This window comes from Ceratotherium simum, chromosome 25 (genome assembly GCF_057802395.1).
Source record: "Ceratotherium simum simum isolate JZ-2026a chromosome 25, ASM5780239v1, whole genome shotgun sequence".
Classification (NCBI taxonomy): domain Eukaryota; kingdom Metazoa; phylum Chordata; class Mammalia; order Perissodactyla; family Rhinocerotidae; genus Ceratotherium; species Ceratotherium simum.
Window position 1 is genome coordinate 5245926 of NC_141924.1, and position 20491 is coordinate 5266416.

General features: G+C 52.2%; 1 protein-coding gene across 2 annotated transcripts in view; it reads left to right on the forward strand.

Annotated features, from left to right (window-relative positions):
* KIAA0930 (KIAA0930 ortholog) overlaps nucleotides 1-20491 on the forward strand; it is a 41791-nt gene that overhangs the window by 11657 nt on the left and 9643 nt on the right. For both annotated transcript variants that reach the window (XM_087448757.1, XM_087448758.1), the window contains exons 2-3: nucleotides 15848-15999; nucleotides 20321-20446. In XM_087448757.1, the coding sequence (XP_087304883.1) occupies nucleotides 15848-15999; nucleotides 20321-20446 (278 nt within the window). The remainder of the gene's footprint in view (nucleotides 1-15847; nucleotides 16000-20320; nucleotides 20447-20491) is intronic.

Sequence of the window (20491 nt, forward strand, 5' to 3'; positions counted from 1 at the left end):
CTTCTGGGATTCTGAGACCCGCCTCATGCCGTGTAGCATTGGGGTGGAGGCGGCAGGAGGTGGAATGTTGACTGGCCAGTGACCGGGGCAGTGACCATGTGATCTCAAGGCCAGGCAGTTGGGGAGGGTGGGGGCGTGAGGCTGGGCTGGCCGGGTCACAGCGTTTGTCTGGGATGGGGCACCTGTGTGGGTGCTCGAGGAAGCCTGAGAGATTACTCACGAGAACAGCAGCTCGTCTTGGGGGCTCTTTTATGTGTTGGAGCAGAGCAGTGAGTCAGGAGTTTGAACAAGGCCACAGTGATGACGCGCTCCAGGAGACGAGAGTGGGACTGTGGAGCTGCTGTTTCGGCCTGGTAACTGCTCGGGCTGGAGTGAAGCTGTCTGGGAGCAGTTTGTGGGGGGCCAAACGTCTGGCGTCGTGTGCCAGTGGCCCCGGGGCTGCGGGAGGTTTGCAGGCCCTGCTGTTCGGGAGAGTCGAGAGGGTTGCTTTGGGAACTGCGGGCTGTGGGCTGCTCTGCTGGAAGCCCCAGCCCATGAAAGCGACCTTGAGGTCAGGGTCGGGGTTTATTCCTCACTGCACCGGGGCCTCACGCAGTGCCTGGCTCTCAGAGTGGGTGCCGATGGAGCCCGACCTGGATTCCAATCCCAACCCCCATCATGATCTTGCTGGGTAATCCGGATCGAGGGCCTTGCTTTCCTCAACTGTGAAATGGGTAATTAGGGAAATCCCAGATGTGATCTGAGGGTTGTAAAGCGCTTTAAGGATTTCACAACATTGCACATATGTAATAAGGGATCATGAATAAAGTTCTTGCTGACGGCAGCTTTGGGGTGAGTTCGAAAGCTTCTGTGGTGTTCTCTGAGCAATCTGAAACCTGAGGTTTGTCATCGTCACATATTTATTTGTTCAAGAATTGCTGACCCACTGTTGTGGGCCCTGCCCAGGGTACCAGGTCACCCTGCTAGCAAGGTGCCTTGTCTTGGTGGGGAGAGACCCTGAGACAAATGATTAGAAACCAGTGTGGCAAGGCCGCAGCATAGAGCTGAGAGCGTGGCTTGGAGGCAGATCTGGGCTGTTGTCTGGCTGTGCCACGTGTAGCAGTGTCACATCAGACGAGTGACTCAGGCCTTAAGCCTCAGTTTCCTTTTCAGTTAAATGAAGATCAAGTGAGGTAAAGTAGCTCAGGTGGGCGCTCAGATGTGGAAGGGATCAGGGGAGGCTTGGGGTGGGGCGGGGTGGTGGGGACGGACCAGGGAGGGCAAGGCTGAGCTGATTCGCACAGGTCAGGTCGGGATGGGCCTGGACTCCCGGGGTGTGGTCCGGGGGAGTCCCGACGGTGAGGGGAGTGGTGGGCTGAGGGTGCACAGGGCGTTTGGTCAGGGAAGGGCAGGGGCTGGAGTATGGGGGGCCACACCGCAGACTTCGGGGGTTGTCTGCATGGCCAGGCTCACCTGGTGAAGGAACCTGGACTGTTTCCTGAAGCAGGCAGGGGTGCTGGGCTCGTCCTGATCAGGCCACCTTGCATCATGGAAACCCCACGCTTCCCTTAGGCTGGAGCAGAGGACTGGCCAGGCCTGTGGGATTGCTCACGTGGGGACCGTCTGACCAGTACTTCTCCATCCAAGTGCCTCATCAAGGCAGCCCGGGGCCTCCCTGGGCAGCTTCTTTGTCTTATGTGCCCCAAGGGAGGGTCCTCAGCTGGCGAGGAGCACTGAGAGGCACGAGTTGATGAAAGGCCTATTGAAGGGCCACAGAAGCCTATTCATTCTGCCCTGGCCGCCGGCTGGGGAAGCGGCCAAGGGCCAAGGGCTGCCCTGGACTCTCCCCAGAGAGGCCAATTGACCCCCCACCTTTGGGAGGGGGCCAGATGGAGCAGAGGCTGCTGCCCTGCCAGGCGCGCTCTCAGGAGGCACCTCTCGAGGCCCTTGGCCCGGACGGGCTGGGCATTGGGCATCTACAGGCCGTGGTGCAACCCTCCACCCATCCATTCTCCCCACGGCAGAGAGACTCCATCTCAACCCCCTCCCCGCCAAACCCTCAGGGTCCCCAGTCCTCTGAAGATAAACACAAAACCCCCAACCCAGTGAAGAGGCCCCCAGAGGTCCTGTTGACTCCAGCTCTGGTCCCACTCGCATCCTCACTTCTGGGGCCGAATGCTGTCTCCCCGTTTGTCCGCTTAACTCATCGTTTTCATCGAGCCCTCAGCTGACTCTCCCCTCCTCCTCAGGGGAGCCTCCCTGACGCCCCTGACCAGGCACAGCCTCCGTCCAGGCACAGCCTCCGTCGCAGGCTCAGGGTGCACTGCCTGCCCTCCCGGCCCTTCCTCAGGCAGCTGTCCTACTTATCTGTGTTGTTGATAAATCCTGCATTCCCCCGAAGCTCCTGGGGGCAGGGACTGTGCTAGATTCTGCGCTGAGCACCAGTGCTGAGCACCAGCCTCTAACAGTGGAGCTGCGTAAATGTTTGCTGCAGACTAAAGGAGGTGAGAGTGAATGGGTTCAAGGACCAGCCCCAGCCAGCTGAGTGACCCTGGATAAATGACACTGGCTGCACAGACTGGTGAGACGAGGATGTGAGTGTTTAGCACAGGGCCTGGCGCACAGTCAGCCGTTGGTGTTATTTAAATGCATAACGTATTTATAAATACACTACAAAATATTTGAAAGACAGGGAGAAGTTGTAATTTCATCACTTTTTTTTTTTTTGTGAGGAAGATTAGCTCTGAGCTAACATCTGTGCCCATCTTCCTCTATTTTGTATGTGGGTTGCTGCCACAGTGTGGCTTAATGAGTGGTGTAGGTCTGTGCCTGGGAACCGAACCCGCAAACCTGGGCCACTAAAGCGGAGTGCACAAACTTAACCACTACGCCACCAGGCGGGCCCCTCAGCACTCTTAACAATACCCGCTGTGGGCATTTGGTGTGCTTCCTGTCAGTCTTTCTTCTTAGGCTTTTTTTAAAAAGCAGGTTCCTTCATTCAAGCAGTACCCGTTTGTGGCCTGCTGTTTTTTTGTTTTTTTTTTTTAACTTTCTATCATAAGCATTTTTCCAAATAACTGCATTGTTATTAAAAGTATTTTTGTTACTTTTTGAATAGGTCAAAGAGTATGAGAAGATTCACAGTGAGAAAGCCAGGTCTCCTTTCTCCCCCGTCGCCTCTCACCAGAGGCTGCGATGACACTGGCAATGCTGTGAATGATACTTGCTACCCCTGGTGCCTGCTCGGTTCCAGCGCCATGCAGAGGGCTTCTCACAATCAACTAATTCAAACTCCCAACAGCCCCGAGAGGTGGATTCCTTATTACCACCATTTTACAAGTGGGGACGGGCACCAGGAGGTTTGGGATTGCCCGTCACCCGGCCAGAACCTCGGGAGCCAGGATGGACCCCGAGCGGTCAGCTCCCACACTTCTCTGCTTCTGCGCTTGCCAGCCTCCCAGCCCACGTTCTGAACTACTCACTTTAGTATTACAAGCCTCTGATATTGTTCTGCTCCTCACTGTTTCATTTCTGTTATCCTAGAGATGTCTCCTTCTCAGCACAGACAGAACTGCTTCCGTTCATACATGGGATCCCGTTCTGTGAATGATTTCGACTTTATTCAGTTACTTCCCTGTTGATGGGACCATTCCAGTATTTTGCAAACAGTGCTATAATAATTACACAGTTTTACACATGTGAGGGTCAGACTGTAGGAAAAAAGCCCTCAGGTGTGGAATTGCTGAGTCAGAGGGTATAAGCATTTGTGGGTTTTGTTGCCCAATGGCTCTGTGAAGATTTTATCTGTTTACCTTGCTGCTGCCAGATATGAAGGCCCCATCTCTCCACATCCTCTTCAGCCTGGAGGGTTGTCAGGTGTTTTGATTTTTCCAAATCGGAGAGGTGAAAAATAGAATTTTGTAATTTCATATACATTTCTCTGATTGTGTGAAATTGAGCATATTTTCCTTTTTAAAAGCCATTTGTATCTCCCTTTGCTTTCCATTCTATTTGATTTTCTTATGCATTGTGTGAAACTTATTATTTTAAGGAAATTAACCCTCATTTAAGAGTTCCAATAATTTTTCCAGCATGGTGTTTTTTCCTTTGTTTATGGTGTGTGTGGGGTTTTTTTTTCCTATAGCAATTTTTTTATGTAGTTTGATTTATCATTCTTTTCTTTGATAGCTTTTGTGTTCTACTTAAAAAAAGCCTTTTCCCTCTCTGAGAGAATAAAAAATTCTCTCATGGTTTATTTCATTTTTTTTATGATTTTACTTTTAACATTAAAAGTTTTGATCTTTTTGGAATTTACTTTGACATGAGCAGGGACCCAACCTTATTCTTTTTCCTCAGCTAGCCAGTTGCCTCTCGACCAGTTGTTGAAGAATCATCTGCATCCTACTGATTTGAAGTGCCGTCCTTATATAGACTCAATTACCGTGTGTTTTATTTCTATTTTTGTGTGTCCTATTCTGTCCCATTGGTCTGTCTAATTATGCTCCAGTACCACCTTGCTTTCATTAATCGCTCAATTCATTTCACTTATTCCTTCAGTTAACCAATATTTATTGTTTCCTAGAGGCCAAACACTATTCCAGGAACTAAGTACACCGTAGTGACGAAAGCAATCAAAGAGGGAAAATACGGATACCTTCATGGAGCTTACGTTCTCCTGAGACGTCCCTGTTAATACACAGATCAGTTCTAGTTGGGCAGGTGTCACAGGTGTTGGCAAGTGTGGCCCCAGGCCAGCTCCTGCCTGCTGCCTGTTTTTGTAAATAAACTCTTATTGGAACGTAGCCACGCCCATGTGTTTACTTATTGCTATGGCTGATTTCACAGTTGAGACAAGACCATATGGTCTTCAGAGCCTCAAGTATTTTCTCTCTGGACCTTTACAGAAAAAGTTTGCTGGCTCCCATAGTAGGGAAAGACTGAAAGCAGACAAAATAAATAGGTAAAATGTATATGTCATACAGCGACTGGTGCTCTGGGGAAAATAAAGGAGGAAGTGGGTAGGGGTGTAGGGTGGGGTTTGCCATTTTAAATAGGGTGGTTGGGGAGGGCCTCCCTGAGAAGGTAGGGATTTGAGGAAAGAGCAGGAAGGTAAGGAAGTGAGCCTCGTGGAGGACTTGGAGCAGGGGAGTGACATGATTTCAGCATGGGGACCAGTTAGGACGCTGGGACAGTAATCCAGGCAGCAGACGGCAGCCTGGCCGCCTGGAAGAGTGGTTCGCGAGAAGTGGGTGGATTCCGGGTTTGTTGGAAGGTAGAATCAGTGAAGTGATACAGAAGGAAAGTAAGAGAGTTCTGCAAGAAAAGAAAAAAAAAGAAAAGCAATGGTAGAAATGAACAAATCTGTCCAAGAAGATGAGGACTGACAGTGTCTGTTGGCGTCAGCTTCTGGTCAGACGGTAGCTGGAGGGTGATGTGGGGTCAGGGGAGGCCTTTTGGTTGGTTTTTTACAGTTGGGTGAGTCTTGAGTATTGTGTTTGTTAGGGCTCTTTTGGTTACAAATGAAGAAACCAATAGAAGAAACCAAGTAGCTTAGACAGAAAGAGACTCCCTGGCTCACAGTCTGTGGGCGGGTTGATTTTTTTTTTTTTTTTCTGTGAGGAAGATCAGCCCTGAGCTAACATCCGTGCTAATCCTCCTCTTTTTGCTGAGGAAGACTGGCTCCGAGCTAACATCTTTTGCCAATCCTCCCCTTTTTGTTTTCCCCAAAGCCCCAGTAGATAGCTGTATGTCATAGTTGCACATCCTTCTAGTTGCTGTGTGTGGGACCCGGCCTCAGCATGGCCGGGGAAGCGGTGCGTCGGTGCACGCCCGGGATCCGAACCTGGGCCGCCAGCAGCGGAGCGAGTGCACTTAACCGCTAAGCCACGGGGCCGGCCCTGTGGGCAGGTTGAGACCTCACCTCAGGAAGAGTAGGAACACCCCATACTAAGGCCTGAGTGGCCCCGCTCTCTTTCCTCTCTGTGCTCCACTTCTCGCTCCTCTTGCGCAAGTCCCCCTCCTCCCCGAGGCAGGGCAGAGGCGTCCACACGCCCCACCCCCCGGGTTACGCCTGCACAACTGAGGGTCGTGGATGGTTTGGGTTGACGGTGGTGACCAGAGGCTTTACTTGCCAGCGTGTTTAACTCCTGGTAAGAGTCATGTCCCCACAGCACTCCTTCTGCATGTCCATGGCTGTTCTCATTTTAACATTCTCTTGGCATTTTCTATTGGGTCAGGTTAAATTAATAGATCAAATTAGGTAGAGTTGCTCCCTCTATGATTTGCATATTCTTAGGTAAGAACTTGGAAAACCTCTTCAGTTCTAGTGCTTTTTAAATTCTAAACAGAATGTTTCCCCCCATTATATCTTCTAACCGGGAGTGTTGGTTTATATCAAAGCTGTCAGTTTCTGGATGTACTGGTGATTTTGTAGCCAGGTGCCTTATGACTTCTATTGTTTGAATAATTTTTAATTAATTTTTTTGCATTTTCCAGGTCAGGTATAATATCATCTGCAAGTAATACTGATTTTACCTTATCTTTACGATTTCTGTTATCTTTGTTGTCTAATTGCAATGTCTAGTACCTTTAGAATTATGTTAATAATAGTGAATTGTGATAATACTTAATTTGTTTCTAACTTTTTCTAGTTGAGATATATGTCATGTTTAAGGAAGTATCCATTTATTCCGATTTTATGGAGAATTTTTTAAAAATCAAGAATGGGTATTGAATTCTATTGAATTTTCTCCCAGCATCTGTGGAGATGATCATGTGTTATTTCTCATTTGAACTATAAATATATAGTGAAGATATGAATAAATTTCCTAGTATTGGACCATTCTTGTATTCCTGAGTTAAATCCTGCTTAGGGCATATCCTTTTTTAATGGATTGGTGGATTCTTTTTAATATTGTATTTAAGATTTTTATGTTGATGTCCATGAGTGAGATTAGCCTGTAATTTTCTGTGTATGTATGTGGTTTTTGGAATCAATGTTATGCTTCCTTGTTAAAAAGAATTTGCAAGTTTCATAGGCTCTAAATGTGTAAGTAGCATTGGAGTTATCTGTTTCTTGAAGGTCTAATAGAATTGCCCTCTCAAAAACATCTCTTGGCCTACTACTCCAAAGTACTTTTTTGGGAGCAGCTCTTGGACAGTTTTCTGTATTATAATACATAACCATCATTTTTAATTGCTGTAAGTTATTTTGAGTAGGATGTTACTGTAGTTTGCTTAACTTATATAGTTTAATGGTCTAGAACAGGAGTGGGGTGCGTTTCAAGGAATGCCTCCTAAAATCCAATTCCTGATTATTTCCAAGGTCTGGGTAATGGAAAATGATTCCAAGTTATTAATAGTAACATCAGTAGCAGTCTCATTCATTGAGTGTGAAGGACCAGGTGCTGTTCTGAGCACCTTGTATTATCTTATTTAGTCTCCATAGCAACTGCAGGAGGGAGCTGCTGTTCTCTCGATTTTATTGATGAGGAAACTAAGGTCTGAGAGGTTAAATAACTTACCCAAGTGGGCAATGGGTCAAGAGTGTGAATCCAGTCTACTGTTAAAGTCTAGTCTGACAAAGGCTTCCCGCAGCCCCATATTGTGATTGCATTACTAGGAAAAGTCTTGTAAGGTATGGAAGTTCCCTTCCTTTTCACTGTACATTTAAAGAATCACCTCTGTGGAAAATAGTGGAATTATGTTGCTCTCCTGGGAAGCGGACCCCACAGCCCCTGTGCACTGAGCGCCTTGTCTGCTGTCTTTCCTGGATATCATAGGAACCCTGAGGACGCCTCAGAGCTCAGGATGGCCATTGTGAACGCCCCTGTGTCAGGGCGTGGGCAGGGCCATTCGTGGGGGCTCAGATGTGTAGTGGCAAGGTTTGGAAGAAGCCCGAGTTGATTTCCAGGCTGCCTACCAGGTGACCTGAAGGTCCTCTCAGTCTCCTCATTTATAAAGTAGCCAGAAGACTCCTGGGGCTGCAGGTGCCTGTGTGTGGGGCCCTGGAAAGAATATGAACTCTCTTTTGAGGGGCTTGGTTTGAGCCCCAGATACCATTGAGCCGTTGGATTCTCAAGCCTCAGTTGCCTTATCGTTAAACTGAAGACTGAGGTTTTAAGCAAATCTGAGGTTATCCCCATCTCATCAAGTTGCCATGAGGATCTGAAGAGGTGACAGGTGGAAGGGCTTTGTAAATTGTAGAGTGCAGGACTATGTGAGCTGTCGTCCTACTCTGCATTTCTCAGCCAGTACTGTCGAGCTGTTGGCACTATTATGTCACCTGTTCAGTGTCGTGCAGAATGTGGCAGAGGATCTGTGGCAACACAGTGTCGCAGAGCACGGCACTGGGGCGTGGGAGGCAGGGTTCTAGTCCTCATACAGCTGTGTGCCCTCGCTTCCACTCATCACTGAGGCTGCCAGTCTGTACAGGGCTCTTCCAGGTCTGGAGTGCCAACACAGAGGCTTAGGAAAGCAGCTTACTCGCCCCAGGCAGGGGAGGCAGCTGGGTCCCTGTAGCCCATTGGAGCTGGCAGATACCAGTTTTCTGATACAGTCCATCTTCAATATTCATGGATTCTGTATTTGCAAATTCACCTACTTGCTAAATATTTTTGTAACCCTAAAATCAGTACTTAGGGCGCTTTCATGGTTAACTGCGGACCTGCACAGAGGGGTGAAACATTTGAGTCGCCCAATGGGCCCGTTCCCAGCTGAGGTGGAACAGGGCAACGCTCTGCCTTCCTGTTTTCTCTCATACTGTAAACAAGTGTCCTTTTGCTGGTCTATTTAGTGCCATGTACTTTTGCACTTTTGTGCTTTGTGTTGGTGATTTTGCTATTTAACATGGCCCCAGGCATATTGCTGAAGTGCTGTGTAGTCTCAAGCAAGAGGAGGTTATCATGGGCCTTACTGAGAAAATATGTGTGTAGATAAGCTTCCTTCAGGCACACATTGTAGCGCTGGTGGCCTTGAGTTCAATGTTAATGAACCAAGGTGTCTTTAAACGGAAACACACGTAAAACAAAGTTATGTGTTGATCAGTTGATGAAAATGTTGTGACCAGAGGCTCGCAGGAACCCAGCCCTCTATCTCCCCTAGAGGCAGTGGTTTGGTATTTGCTCATTCAGTGTTTGTGGCTACTTTATAGAATAAAACCACCCCAGTGAGATGGCCTGTATCCCTGCTGCTGCTTTACAAGCCCAGACCAGCCGGGAGGCGGGCCCTCAGGCTGGAGCTGTCCATGGTGCTGCCCAAACGAGCAACGCTGCATCTCTCCTATAACTGTATCCACTGGATTCAGGGGCCCAGAAAACCTGCTGCCCAGGTGGCCAGATGGCAGCAAGGCAGGGACGGAGAGAGTTCTGGAGGTTAAGGAGCTCTCTGCTGAGCAGAATGGCAGCTCCCAGGGCTTGTGACCCAGGGGATTTCTTGCTGGGCAGGCCTTGGGAAAGCATGCAGGGAGGAGGGTTTACCTGTGGGAGGAAGACAGCACTGATTTCACAGGCCACACAAGGGCCCAGTTACCCCTCGTGTGTTTATTCACACACAGTTACTGCACCGCGTGGTCCAGGGACACTGAAAGGTTTGGGATCCAGTGACTTCATCTGAGCAGGCCACATTGCCAACAGAGACACGCAGCAGTGCAGAGGGTCCTCACGAACCCACATGTGGACAGAGCTTCACAGCGTATGAAGGACTTTCATATCGGCCTCTCTCCCCCAGTCCTCACTGTTGATTCCCAGGCGGGTGGCAGGTGACCCATCTGGCAAGTGGAGTCACTGACAGTTGGAGAGGTTCAGTGAATTGGCCACCCGGCTAGGGAGGAGTAGAGTCAGGACCTGAGGTCAGGTGTGTTTGACTGCAAATCCTCACACTGCACTGCGCCTCCAGGAGTCAGATTCTCACTCAGCCCTGACCTTCCCAGCTCTTGGACTGGACTGTGGGGTCTCTGTGTCTGTCTCCCTCTCCCTCCCTCCCATCCTCCCACTGAAGAGAGGAGTCCCTTCTCCCTCCCCCTTCACTCTCTCTCTCTCTTTTATGAGCCTTATGATATGCGTTAAAAGGCGTATATTCATGGGAAAAAGTAGTATAATCTTACTATTATAATATTAAAAATAAAAAGAAAAAGAAAAAATATTCTCTGTTAGGTTCAGCCCTCCTGTCATCTGGTGTATTTGTTCTACTCTTTGCATGTATTTTATGTGGCTGTAGTTGTTGTGTCTGCAGCATGAGGTTCTGCTCCTTCACCAACTGCTGTATCACACACATTTCCGTGTGTCTACTTGTCGTCTCCGTAGGCACCCTTTTAAAAGATTGCTGAAGGTTTGGTTTAGGACATATAGCTTAATCTACCTAGATTCCATGTCAATAATTGCAGAATATTATTTTCTTTTTTCTCCTTCTTTCTTATTGTTATGATAATCGTTGTTATTATATTGTTTGCTCTCATTTAATAACATAGGAAACATCTCTGTGCATTTTTGTATTTTTTATCTCTCTTCTGTAAGGTAGATTCATAGAAGTAGGAAAAATGCTCATTTGCTTTTCACAAAGGTTGTAATGATTTTTGTTCTCTGGCAATATATGCGAGTTCCCAGTTCAATACACCCTTGCCAGCTTCGCTTTTACATATTTTATATATATATATAATATATTATAACTGTTTTATCAACTTTGTTGGAGAATAATTTATGCGAAATACGCTGCACCCGTGTAAAGTGAACACTTTGATGGGTTTTGGTGGCGGTATGCACCTGCGAAACCACCACCACAATCAGGAATCAGAGTGTTTGGGGGCAACCACCGGTCTGCTTTTTGTCGCTGTGGTTTTGCCTTTTCTGAAATGTCAAGGGAATGTGATCATATGGTTTGCAGGCTTTTGTGCCTGATTTTTCTGCTCTGCTCTGTGATGATTTTGAGATTTATGTGTAGTGCCATGTGGATCCGTAGTTTCTTTTTATTGCTAGTGATAAAACTAGTCCACTGAATGGCTGTATCATGTTTCACGTGTCCATTCGCCTGGTTTCCATTTGGGGGCTGTGATGAATAAAGCTTCTGTGAACGTTTGTGTACCAGTGTCTGTGCAGACGCATGCTTCATTTCTCTTGGGTAAGTACCTAGGAGGGGCTGAATCCTTGGTAAATACATGTTTAACCTATACAAATTCGCTGGTTTTTGTAAGTGGTATTTTTTAAATAGCAAATTTGCCCTCTTACAAATGATAACTTGCCCTTTTACTATGAATTTTTGGTTACTACTGAGATTAATATTTCCCCGCACTTTTGTTAACTGGTCTCTCCTTTTTGGTAGGTTACTCGTTTGGTGTTTTACCCGTTTATCTGGTGGAGTTGTTCGCGTTTTCTCTCATAACTGCTGGGATGTGGACTCTTCATGAGTCACGGGCACCCCCCCTTCTCTGTGGATGCCCTCCCCCGGTCCTCGTGCTCCCTGGTTTCAGTCAGCTTCTCTTGGGCATGAGGGGTTTGACTGTTGAGGGGAGTTTTTCTCTGACCTTTGTGATTTCTCTTCCTGCTTTTATGCGTTGAGTGTCCTGGGTGTGGAGATGTTCTGCGTGGTCTGTCCCATCGGTGTCCCTCGGTGTGGCGCCCACGGTCCCTCCTGGCGATCATTCTGGCAGGTCTTTGTCCTGAATGCCTCTCCCCGCCTCACAGCAGGGCCTGCACCTGTGTTAGGGTGAGGTGTGTGTGGGGTTCCCTGGCAGAGTATGCGTTTCTTCCTGCGGGGTTTGTCACATTGGTACTAAAATAGTAACATTAATGACAATATCTATGTGGTATTCTACAGCTTACAAGGAACTTTTAAGCCCCTTGTTCCTGTCAGAGCTTGTGGGCGCTGGGTCTCCTAACTCACATGTGCCAGGTGCCTGGGGGCAGCAGGTGCTCCAGAAGGACGGGTGAGGTCGGCTGTGTGTGGGTGCCTGCTCCTTTCCTCTCCCAGCTGCACCTTCCCAGCGCACACGCGGGGCCCACCTGCCCCCTGCAGCTCCGCGGTGGTTTCCACTGTGGAGCCATTGCTTTGAGCTCTCGGAGAGCTAAGCGAGCGGGCTTCAGCCCTTGTGTGTCGAGTGGTATTTGGAGCTGCTTTGGAAGATCTTCCTTCAGTGGCTGGAAAAAGGTGGCAAATCCACACCCTGTGCTCTGCGTGAGGGCGTCCAGCCTTCAGGTGGACAGTCCTGGTTGGGCCACTTCCCTGCGGTGGGCACCTGGGCAAGTCGCCGGCTTCACTGGGCCTGTTTCCTGTGAAGTTGGGATAACCCAACTTCAGCCAGTATTTACTGAGTGCCTGTTGTGTGCCTGGCCGTGTTCTGGGCACTGATATCTGATGGTCATCAAGACAAAGTCCCTCCACCTGGGATGCTGTCGTGCAGTAGGGGACAGACCGCGAACATAAGAAAGCACCAGGCGGTGATGATAAGGGTTATGGTGACAATAAAACAAGATGATGTGATAGGAAGGATCCTGGGGGCACAGTTAACGGGGGGTCAGGAGAGGCTCTCTGAAGAAGTGACGTTTAAACTTTAACTGGAATGCCAGGAAGGAGCCGCCTGTGCAAGGGTCCTGGGGCAGAGAATGGGAGGTAGAGGAGGAGCAGGTGCAAAGGTGCCCTGAGGTGGGCGAGTGCTCACAGGTCAGCCTCAGGCAGGAGGCCAGGGGGGCTGGGGAGGAGCGAGGGGAGGGGCCATAAAGACGCACTTTGTAACAACTTTCGATTTGAATTTGAATTCCATGGGAAGGTTCTACGGGGGGGGGGGGGGGGGGGGAGGAAAAGATCTTTACATAAAGATCCTGTAGCTGTGGTGTGGAGGGTGGCCTGTCGGGGTAGGAGTGGATGTGGCGGCTGGTGTGTCCCAGTGGAGATGGTGCTAGCTTGGGTCGAGTGCTGGCAGTGAGAAGGACTTTCTGACGGCCACGTGGCTGCTGGGAGTTTGGTCGGGATCATATGAGTGGTGGGACCAGCATTGGCTTGGTGCTGTCCCTCTCAGATGGTGTTTGGGTGTGGCCTCTATGGGGCGCCTTCAGGGCCGGGCCCCAGGAGCCCGGTGAATTAGAAGTAGACACTGGCGGGGCCGGCCCTGTGGCTTAGCGGTTAAGTGTGCGCGCTCCGCTATTGGTGGCCCGGTTTGGATCCCGGGTGCGCACCGACGCACCGCTTCTCCGGCCATGCTGAGGCCGCGTCCCACATACAGCAACTGGAAGGATGTGTAACTATGACACACAACTATCTCCTGGGGCTTTGGGGAGAAAAAGGGAAAAAAAAGGAGGATTGGCAATAGATGTTAGCTCAGGGCTGGTCTTCCTCAAAAATAAAAAAAAAGAATGGTGTCTTTGAAAAAAAAAAAAAGAAGTAGATACTGGCAGGCAGTCTGCTTCAGACTCTTGGGGCCTGCAGACTTTACTCATTAACCAGGGTGGATGAGCTGTGAACAAAATGTGTTTTCAGCATTGTAAAGCAGGGAAATGGGACCCCGTGTGGCCCCGCTGGGCCAGGCCCTGGCTGTGCACGTGGAATACTCGAGAGCAAATTGGCGCGTATTTTGTGCCTTCCCCAGCACTTCACTCCTGAAACCAGACTCCTCATCCTCCCCCCAACCCGAGAACGCCTCCCATTTATTGTGCTCGCAGGGCATGCCAGCTGCCTGCTAAGCAGTTTGTATTGATTATGGTTCCTTCATTTCGCCAGGTCGCCAAGCATAGTGCACGGCACTTTCTGGGGGCCTGAGGGCGGGGCCTGACAGCTCTGAGGACTTAGCAGCTTCTAGTTCTGTGAATCTGGGTGCGTTCTTTAACCTGTTGAGGGTCAGCTTCTTCTGTGAAACGGGGCCGTAATAATAGCGTGCCAGTGAGAGTGTATGAGATAATGTACGGAGAGCTCTGCCCAGTGCTCAAGATACGGCAGATGCTTAACAAATTGTAGCCGTGCTCTTGTCATCATCCTTGTCTAGGGGCCCAAGGTGCTGCCACCAGGTTACTTCCATTAGCAGAATAAGAAGAGATTGCCCGAGGAAGGGCAGTGCTTAGCCCCAAGGAGAGAAGCTGATGGTGAACTTGGGCCTCACTGTGGCAGGTGGTGGGATTTTGAGCCATGACCCCCTGCTTGTCATAGCCAGTTACTTCTGCGTCCACCACGGGACCAAGAAGCCGTCGGGATGGGCAGTCTTTGAGCGTTTAGTCTAAATGACCTTCTGCTGGGCTCTGGGCTCAGCGACAGCTAACAGTAAGGCAAACTTACAGGGAGAGTTCAGTTTTATGCAGGGGATCTGTGCTGGTGAGCTGGGCGTTGCCTCTGTAGAAGTGTAGCAGGCATTTCAAAGCAATCTTGCAGAATGACGCAGACAGCGTGTTTGGTTCCCCCTGGTGCCTGTGGGCCTGGGGAGATGGCTGTCAGTCCCCAGGCTCTCCTGGCCTCTGCCCCCTGAGGCTGACAGCTTGCTTAATCAGGCTCGCTGACCCGGGCCCCTGACTGATAAGACCCTTCCTGTTTTCCTCCCTCTGGGAGCGAGGCAGGGCTGGGAGGGGGTGGGCCACAGACCGCCACAGCAGCCCGGCAGAGGGCAGAGGGCAGAGGGCAGAGGGCAGAGGGCAGAGAGCAGGAGCTAGTTTGGAGCCCTGGTTCTTTGGTAGTAATGTGGCTAAAATAATCAAAGGCTGGGGTTTTCTGCATGTGACTCAGTTTTCCAGAGCCTGAGGGCTGACCCCTAGGAGGAGGGGGCTTGGGCTGCAAGTCAGGGTCCTGGCCAGTCCTGGGAGGGCCACTGAACTGCCTGGGAGGGCGAGGAAGGGTCCTGACACCGGCTGGCCTCACCCCCGGGTTCCCTGTCTATAAGGGTAGGGATTAGGTCAGGTCTTGCCAGCACTAAAGCACGAGGACAGGTCACAGTGGTAAAGTATTTTCTGGAGAAGAAAGAAAGAAACCAGCAACAATGTAATGTTTTGAGTTTGTAAGAAATAGATCTGTAGCAAATCTTGAAATTTCCTGGGATCTGTCTAGAAGGGAGGAAGCCCACCTTTGTTGATCCTGCTCTGTGCCAGGTATGGGCTCTTCACGCCCATGGTCTCAGTCAGTCCGCATTCACTGTGAGGAACCTGGGGATCAGAGAGGGTAAGCTGCTTGCCCGCTGTCACACAGCAAGTGGCAGAGCTGGAGGGGAAACCCAGGTTTTTCCTACCAAAGCCTGTGGGCTTTTTCCTTGTGTAGGAAAGATTATGATAAAGATTTATTTATCATAAAGAAATACTATTTGTAATGAAAAGAAGAGTCCCCATGAAGATCAAGTGAGAATGAATCCGGCATGCTGAAAGGCTCCGTGGCACGCAGGGGTGAGGGTGGGCGTGGACGTCTCCTGCGTTCTGCCTGCAGCTGAGGCTGGTTGGCAAAGGGCGGCTGTTCCTTTAAGTAGGATTCTCTGTGGGAACTACCACAGCCTGGCGGGGGATGCTGGCTGAGGGTGGTGCCTGCCTGATGGATCGCCCCTCCAGAGCCCTTCCCGCTCCCAACCAGACAGCGCCGGTGACGCTGGGCTCATTAGGCCTTCCTTTCCCACCGAGGCTGCTGATTCATCCAAGGGCGGGAGTCTGCCTGCTCCGCTCTGCAGTGGGGCTGGGAGCTGGGCTCTCAGGCACCGAGGGTGGAGGAATCAGGCCTCCTGGGCGGTGTCCTGGAGCCTCTCTGGATGCCCCATGGGGGGCGGTGAGGGAGAAGGGGGCTCTGAACACCGTGAAGCCCTGGCAGATTTCTGCCCAGAAATGCAGGTTGCAGGAGTGGGGTGGACAGGGCTTGGCCGAGGTCACACGGGGAGGGCCAGGTTGACCCCTCCTTTCTCCCTCCTCCCTGGCCTCCCTTGCAGGGTGCTTCAAGGATGACCGCATCGTCTTCTGGACGTGGATGTTCTCCACCTACTTCATGGAGAAGTGGGCCCCTCGGCAGGACGACATGCTCTTCTATGTGCGCCGGAAGCTGGCGTTCACGGGCAGCGAGAGCGGCGTGGACGCGAGGAAGGTGAGTGACCCCCTCCAGCCGCAGCCGAGCGTCCCTGTGGGGTCTGCTCTGGGTGTGCACAGTGGGCTTCCTTGCAGTCCTGGTGCTGTCAGAAGGGGAAGTGATGTTCCCTGAGCGCCTAGTAGGGGCCGGGAAGCGTGTGGAGACGCCCACACCAGCTGCCTGCTGGCGGATGTGCTGGGCGTGTGTGCGCATCATTATTAATCTTCACATGACCCTGAAAGCCCGTGATTATCATTACCATTGTCCCTTTGAGGAGACTGAGGGCAGAGGCTAGGTGATTTGGCCAGCCTCTCATAGTTAGTACAGAGATGGTAGAGCAGAGGGTGGCCCCAGAGTCCAGGGTCCTCCCTGGCCATGGGCAGAGTGACCTGGCGTGGTGATGGTGATGATGCCTGCCACTTCTGGACCTTACCGTGTACCAGACGCAGTGCTAAGTTCTTCACTGTGTCCCCCCAACACCTCGAGGGGTTACTACCCCCTTTCTCCAGATGAGGAATCCGAGAGCTCAGAGATGGAGTGACTCGCCCAAGGTGTTTCATCCACTACATTTAAGTGTGTAGAGGAGGTAATAAAACAGACTTTGCATATTTCCTTCTCTGTTTTTCAGAGCTCTAGTAGTTTGTAAAATGTTTAAGCAGCTTGTCTGCCAAACATGGAAATGCATTGTCTTCCTTGAAACACAAAACATGGGAGGGCCGTGGAGGTCTGGAACTTGCAGGCTGCCTAGCTCCACGTCCAGTGCCTGTGACCCCCGGGCTGCGGCCTGTTAGCTGTGGCTTATAGCCGGCTGTCTGGAGCCCCCTCCCTGCTGTGTGCCTGATGTTTGAGCCTGACACATGGACAGTAGGTTTTCTGCAAATGGACAGGCCTGGTGCCTGCTGCAGAGGAGACACGGTGACTCCCCTGCTGGCAGCCATACAGCTAGCCTGGTGGGACTGTGTGACATGCAGGAAGACCCAGGGTTGGCCACGGTCCCCTGATGTTCATCGGGTGTCTGCAGCAGCCGGCTGTGTGACTGTGTGTTGTCACTGGGGCCGGTGGGCATTGGGAGCCAGAAGGGCATCACAGTGACACACTACAGTGTGGTAGATCTAGTGACCGGAAGGGAGGGAAACGTCAGCAGAGGCCACTTGGGTGAGGTGAGTCTTGAAGGAAGGGGAACAGGGGTCCCCAGCAGGGGGGATGATGGCCCAAACAGTGGCCCTGAAAGTATGTAAAATCCCAGTGATTCAGGAGGTTGCTGGCGGTTCTGTGCAGTTGGGGAAGAAAGGTGAGGAGCAAGGAGATGAGGTGGGCGGGGGCCAGATCACGTGGATGCCGAAGGTCGTGCCCAGGAGTTTGGGTTTTATCCCCAAAGCCCTGGGAAACCCCTGAGCCTGAGAAACTGAGAAAGGGACGAGGTCAGAGTCCCATTTAACAAGCCCGAGCGGTGGGTGGAGGAAGCAGTGGAGAGGGTTAGAGCTGAAGCGAGGAGACTGTCAAGAGGCTGCAGGTAGGGGCCGGTCCGGGGGGCGCAGGGGTTAAGTTCCCACGTTCCGCTTCAGCGGCCTGGGGTCGCCAGTTCAGATCCTGGGCGCGGACCTACTCACCGCTCATCAAGCCATGCTGAGGTGGCGTCCCACATAGAAGAGCTACAACTCTACAACTATGACACACAACTGTGTACTGGGGCTTTGGGGAGAAAAAAGAAAAAGAGGAAGATTGGCAACAGATGTTAGCACAGGGCCAATCTTCCTAAAAAAAAAAAAAGAAAGAGGCTGCAGGTGGTAGCCTGAACCAGGGAGAGGGGCAAGTGCAGAGGAGTGGTCAGACAGGGCCAAGGAAGGCCCAAGAAGTGGGCTTGACTAGCATGGCTTCACGTGATTGAGTGGGGGCAGAGGGAAGACCCAGACTGACAGCCAGTCTCTGACTTGGGCCCGGGTGAACATGGTGCCCATCATAGGAGGGGACAGGAGGAGGAGAGTCGAGTCGGAGGTGCCTGTGGAACGTCCAGATGGCGATGTCTTCTGGGCAGTGGGTCTCCTGTCTGAGACTCAGCAGAGAGGTCAGGGATGGAGGTAGAGACTCGGGACCATCGGCACCAAGATGGTCCCTGGGGCCCTAGGAAGGCATGGGAAGAGGAGGGAGGCTTGGAGGAGTGACAGTCGAAGAGGCCCAGGACAGAGCCCTGAGCTGGCCTGACACTGGAGAGACCACTCACGGTCTCCACGAGTGACTGACCAGAGAGGTGGGGGTGCCTGGAGAAGGGGGTGTGGCTGGCAGGGACGTGGGGCCTGAGGAGCCAAGTGTGGCAGGACGAGAAGCGGGACGGGCCATTGGATCTGGTGACTGGAGGCTGTGGAGGCCTTGGCAGAGCGGCCTCGGTGGTGGGCAGGGACCCCGAGCCATAGTCCATGTGGGCAGGGGGTCCTCTCTGGGAGGGATGAAGAGGAGGCCCCAACTGGTGGGATTTGGAGGGCAGGTATTGGTGGAGAGAGCCATGAGCCAAGCACCTTCAGGAGCCTGGCTGAGGGCTCCTGAGTCTCTGGTCACCGTGCCCGCCCTGTCTGGGGTACAGCAGGAGACCAGCTATCCAGTCCAGCTTTGTCTCCTTCTGATATGCCGTGTGACCTTGTCATCAGCTCCTCTCCTGGCCGCAGCCTCTCCTGGAAAGGGGCCAAGGCAGAGACTCGATAAGGTTAAGGCCCTCGCATCGCACCCACCTGGGCGGCCAGGTGTTTGGGGTGATGTGACCACGCGAGTCCCCTGGCAGAAGGTGGTGAGCATGTAGGTCACTGCTGGTGACCTCTGTACTGGACACACTCTCCTCTGTCCTCAGCACAGCACTGGGGGTGCGGGCACTCCTGCCACCACGGTTCACCAGCAGAGAAACTGGAACTGGGGAGTCCTTTGCCCAAGGGTGAACAGCTCGGAGGTGGCAGAGCTGTGGACTCCGGCCTCTGCTGTCCACCACTCTGGCCTGTTGACATCTGCTGGAGTTCAGGTTGCAGACAATGGTTTTATGCAAATCTTGGTCTTTTCCAAAGGCAGTCTGTTGAGACCAGAGGCTCTAATAAGGACTGGGCACATCTGAGACACTTGCAGCTGTACCTTGAATTTCGGTGCCAGGAGAGGCTCTGGTCAGTGAGGATTTTCTTAGCCCAACTCGGCCTTGAATTGTCCAGGAGGGCAGGCGAGAGAAGGGAGAAGTCAGGTGGGGAGGTGAAAGCAATGGGCAGATCATGACTCTTTCTTGGGAGGAGGAGAAGTTCCCTGGATCCGGGACTGAGGAATTTGAAGCAGGAGGGTGAGGCCCTGTGCAGACTCTCCTGAAGATTGGAGCGTGTTGAGGTCGGTGAGGGGAGCTGAGTCTCTGGGAGCTTGTGGCAATCTGGCTATTTGTGTGCTAGAATGTTCCATGGAACACCTGCAGTGAGCTGTGTACAGATGTCCCTCCCCCAGCACTGGGAGCACAGAAGTGACTCAGACCTGGCCCTATCCTCGGGAGCCCCCAGTCTGTTGGGACAGACAGCATAGCCAGTGACACACAGAGCTGTCGGTGCTGTGATGGTGGGAAGAATGGGGAGTGGGTGGGAGCCCACAAAAAGAAGGTGGCATCTGGAGTGTTGTAGGACAGAGAGAGGGGACCTCAGTGGACTGAGGACATTCCGTGTGAAGGGACCAGCACATGTGGAGTGGGGGGGGGGGTGCCAGACACACATGACGTCATGCCCTGCCAGGGTGGGCTGTGTGGTGTCTGACCGCAGTGTTTGGAGGGCAGGGGGCGGGCAGCGGTGCGAGGAGACTCCATGGGCCCAGGGGGTGCAGGGCGGGCAGGGAGGGGGAGTGGGGAAACTTGAGGCATCCCCAGGCAGCTTCTCTGCCCCCACCGTTCAAAAGAAGAGAAAGAGAGGACAGCCCTTGGCAGGCGCAGGCGCAGTGTGGGCCTTCTTTGGCGCCTGCGCACTGCGGGGCCTCTGCGGCAAGCCCGGCTGCCTCCCGCCCCCTCCCCATCCCACAGGCAGCAGAGCTGGTACCCGGTCTCCATAGCAACCTGCAGGCTTGCTGCGCTAGCGGGGGAGGGTGGATGGGTGGACAGACCGCCTGTTGGCGGGGTGGGCAGCAGCAGTGTGGGTGGGACGGGATGCTGGGATCCCCTCACTCTGCTGCAAGGCCCAAGGGATGACCTGGGCGCCTCAGGTCCTGGTTGCACAGCTGGAGGCAGAGGGGCAAGGCTGGAGTCCACGTCTGTGCTAACACCGTCCCTGGAGCTGTGGTCAGGGAGGAGGGTTCCAGATGCCGCAGTGGCCAGGACTCACGTCTGCCCTGGGCCTTGCAGCTGGCGGAGGCTGAGCCGGAGGTGGAGGTGGAGGTGTACCGGCGGGACTCCAAGAAGCTGCCGGGCCTGGGCGACCCTGACATCGACTGGGAGGAGAGCGTCTGCCTGAATCTCATCCTGCAGAAGGTACAGGGCGCAGGGGGCAGGGCAGGAGGAGGGCTGTCGGTAGGC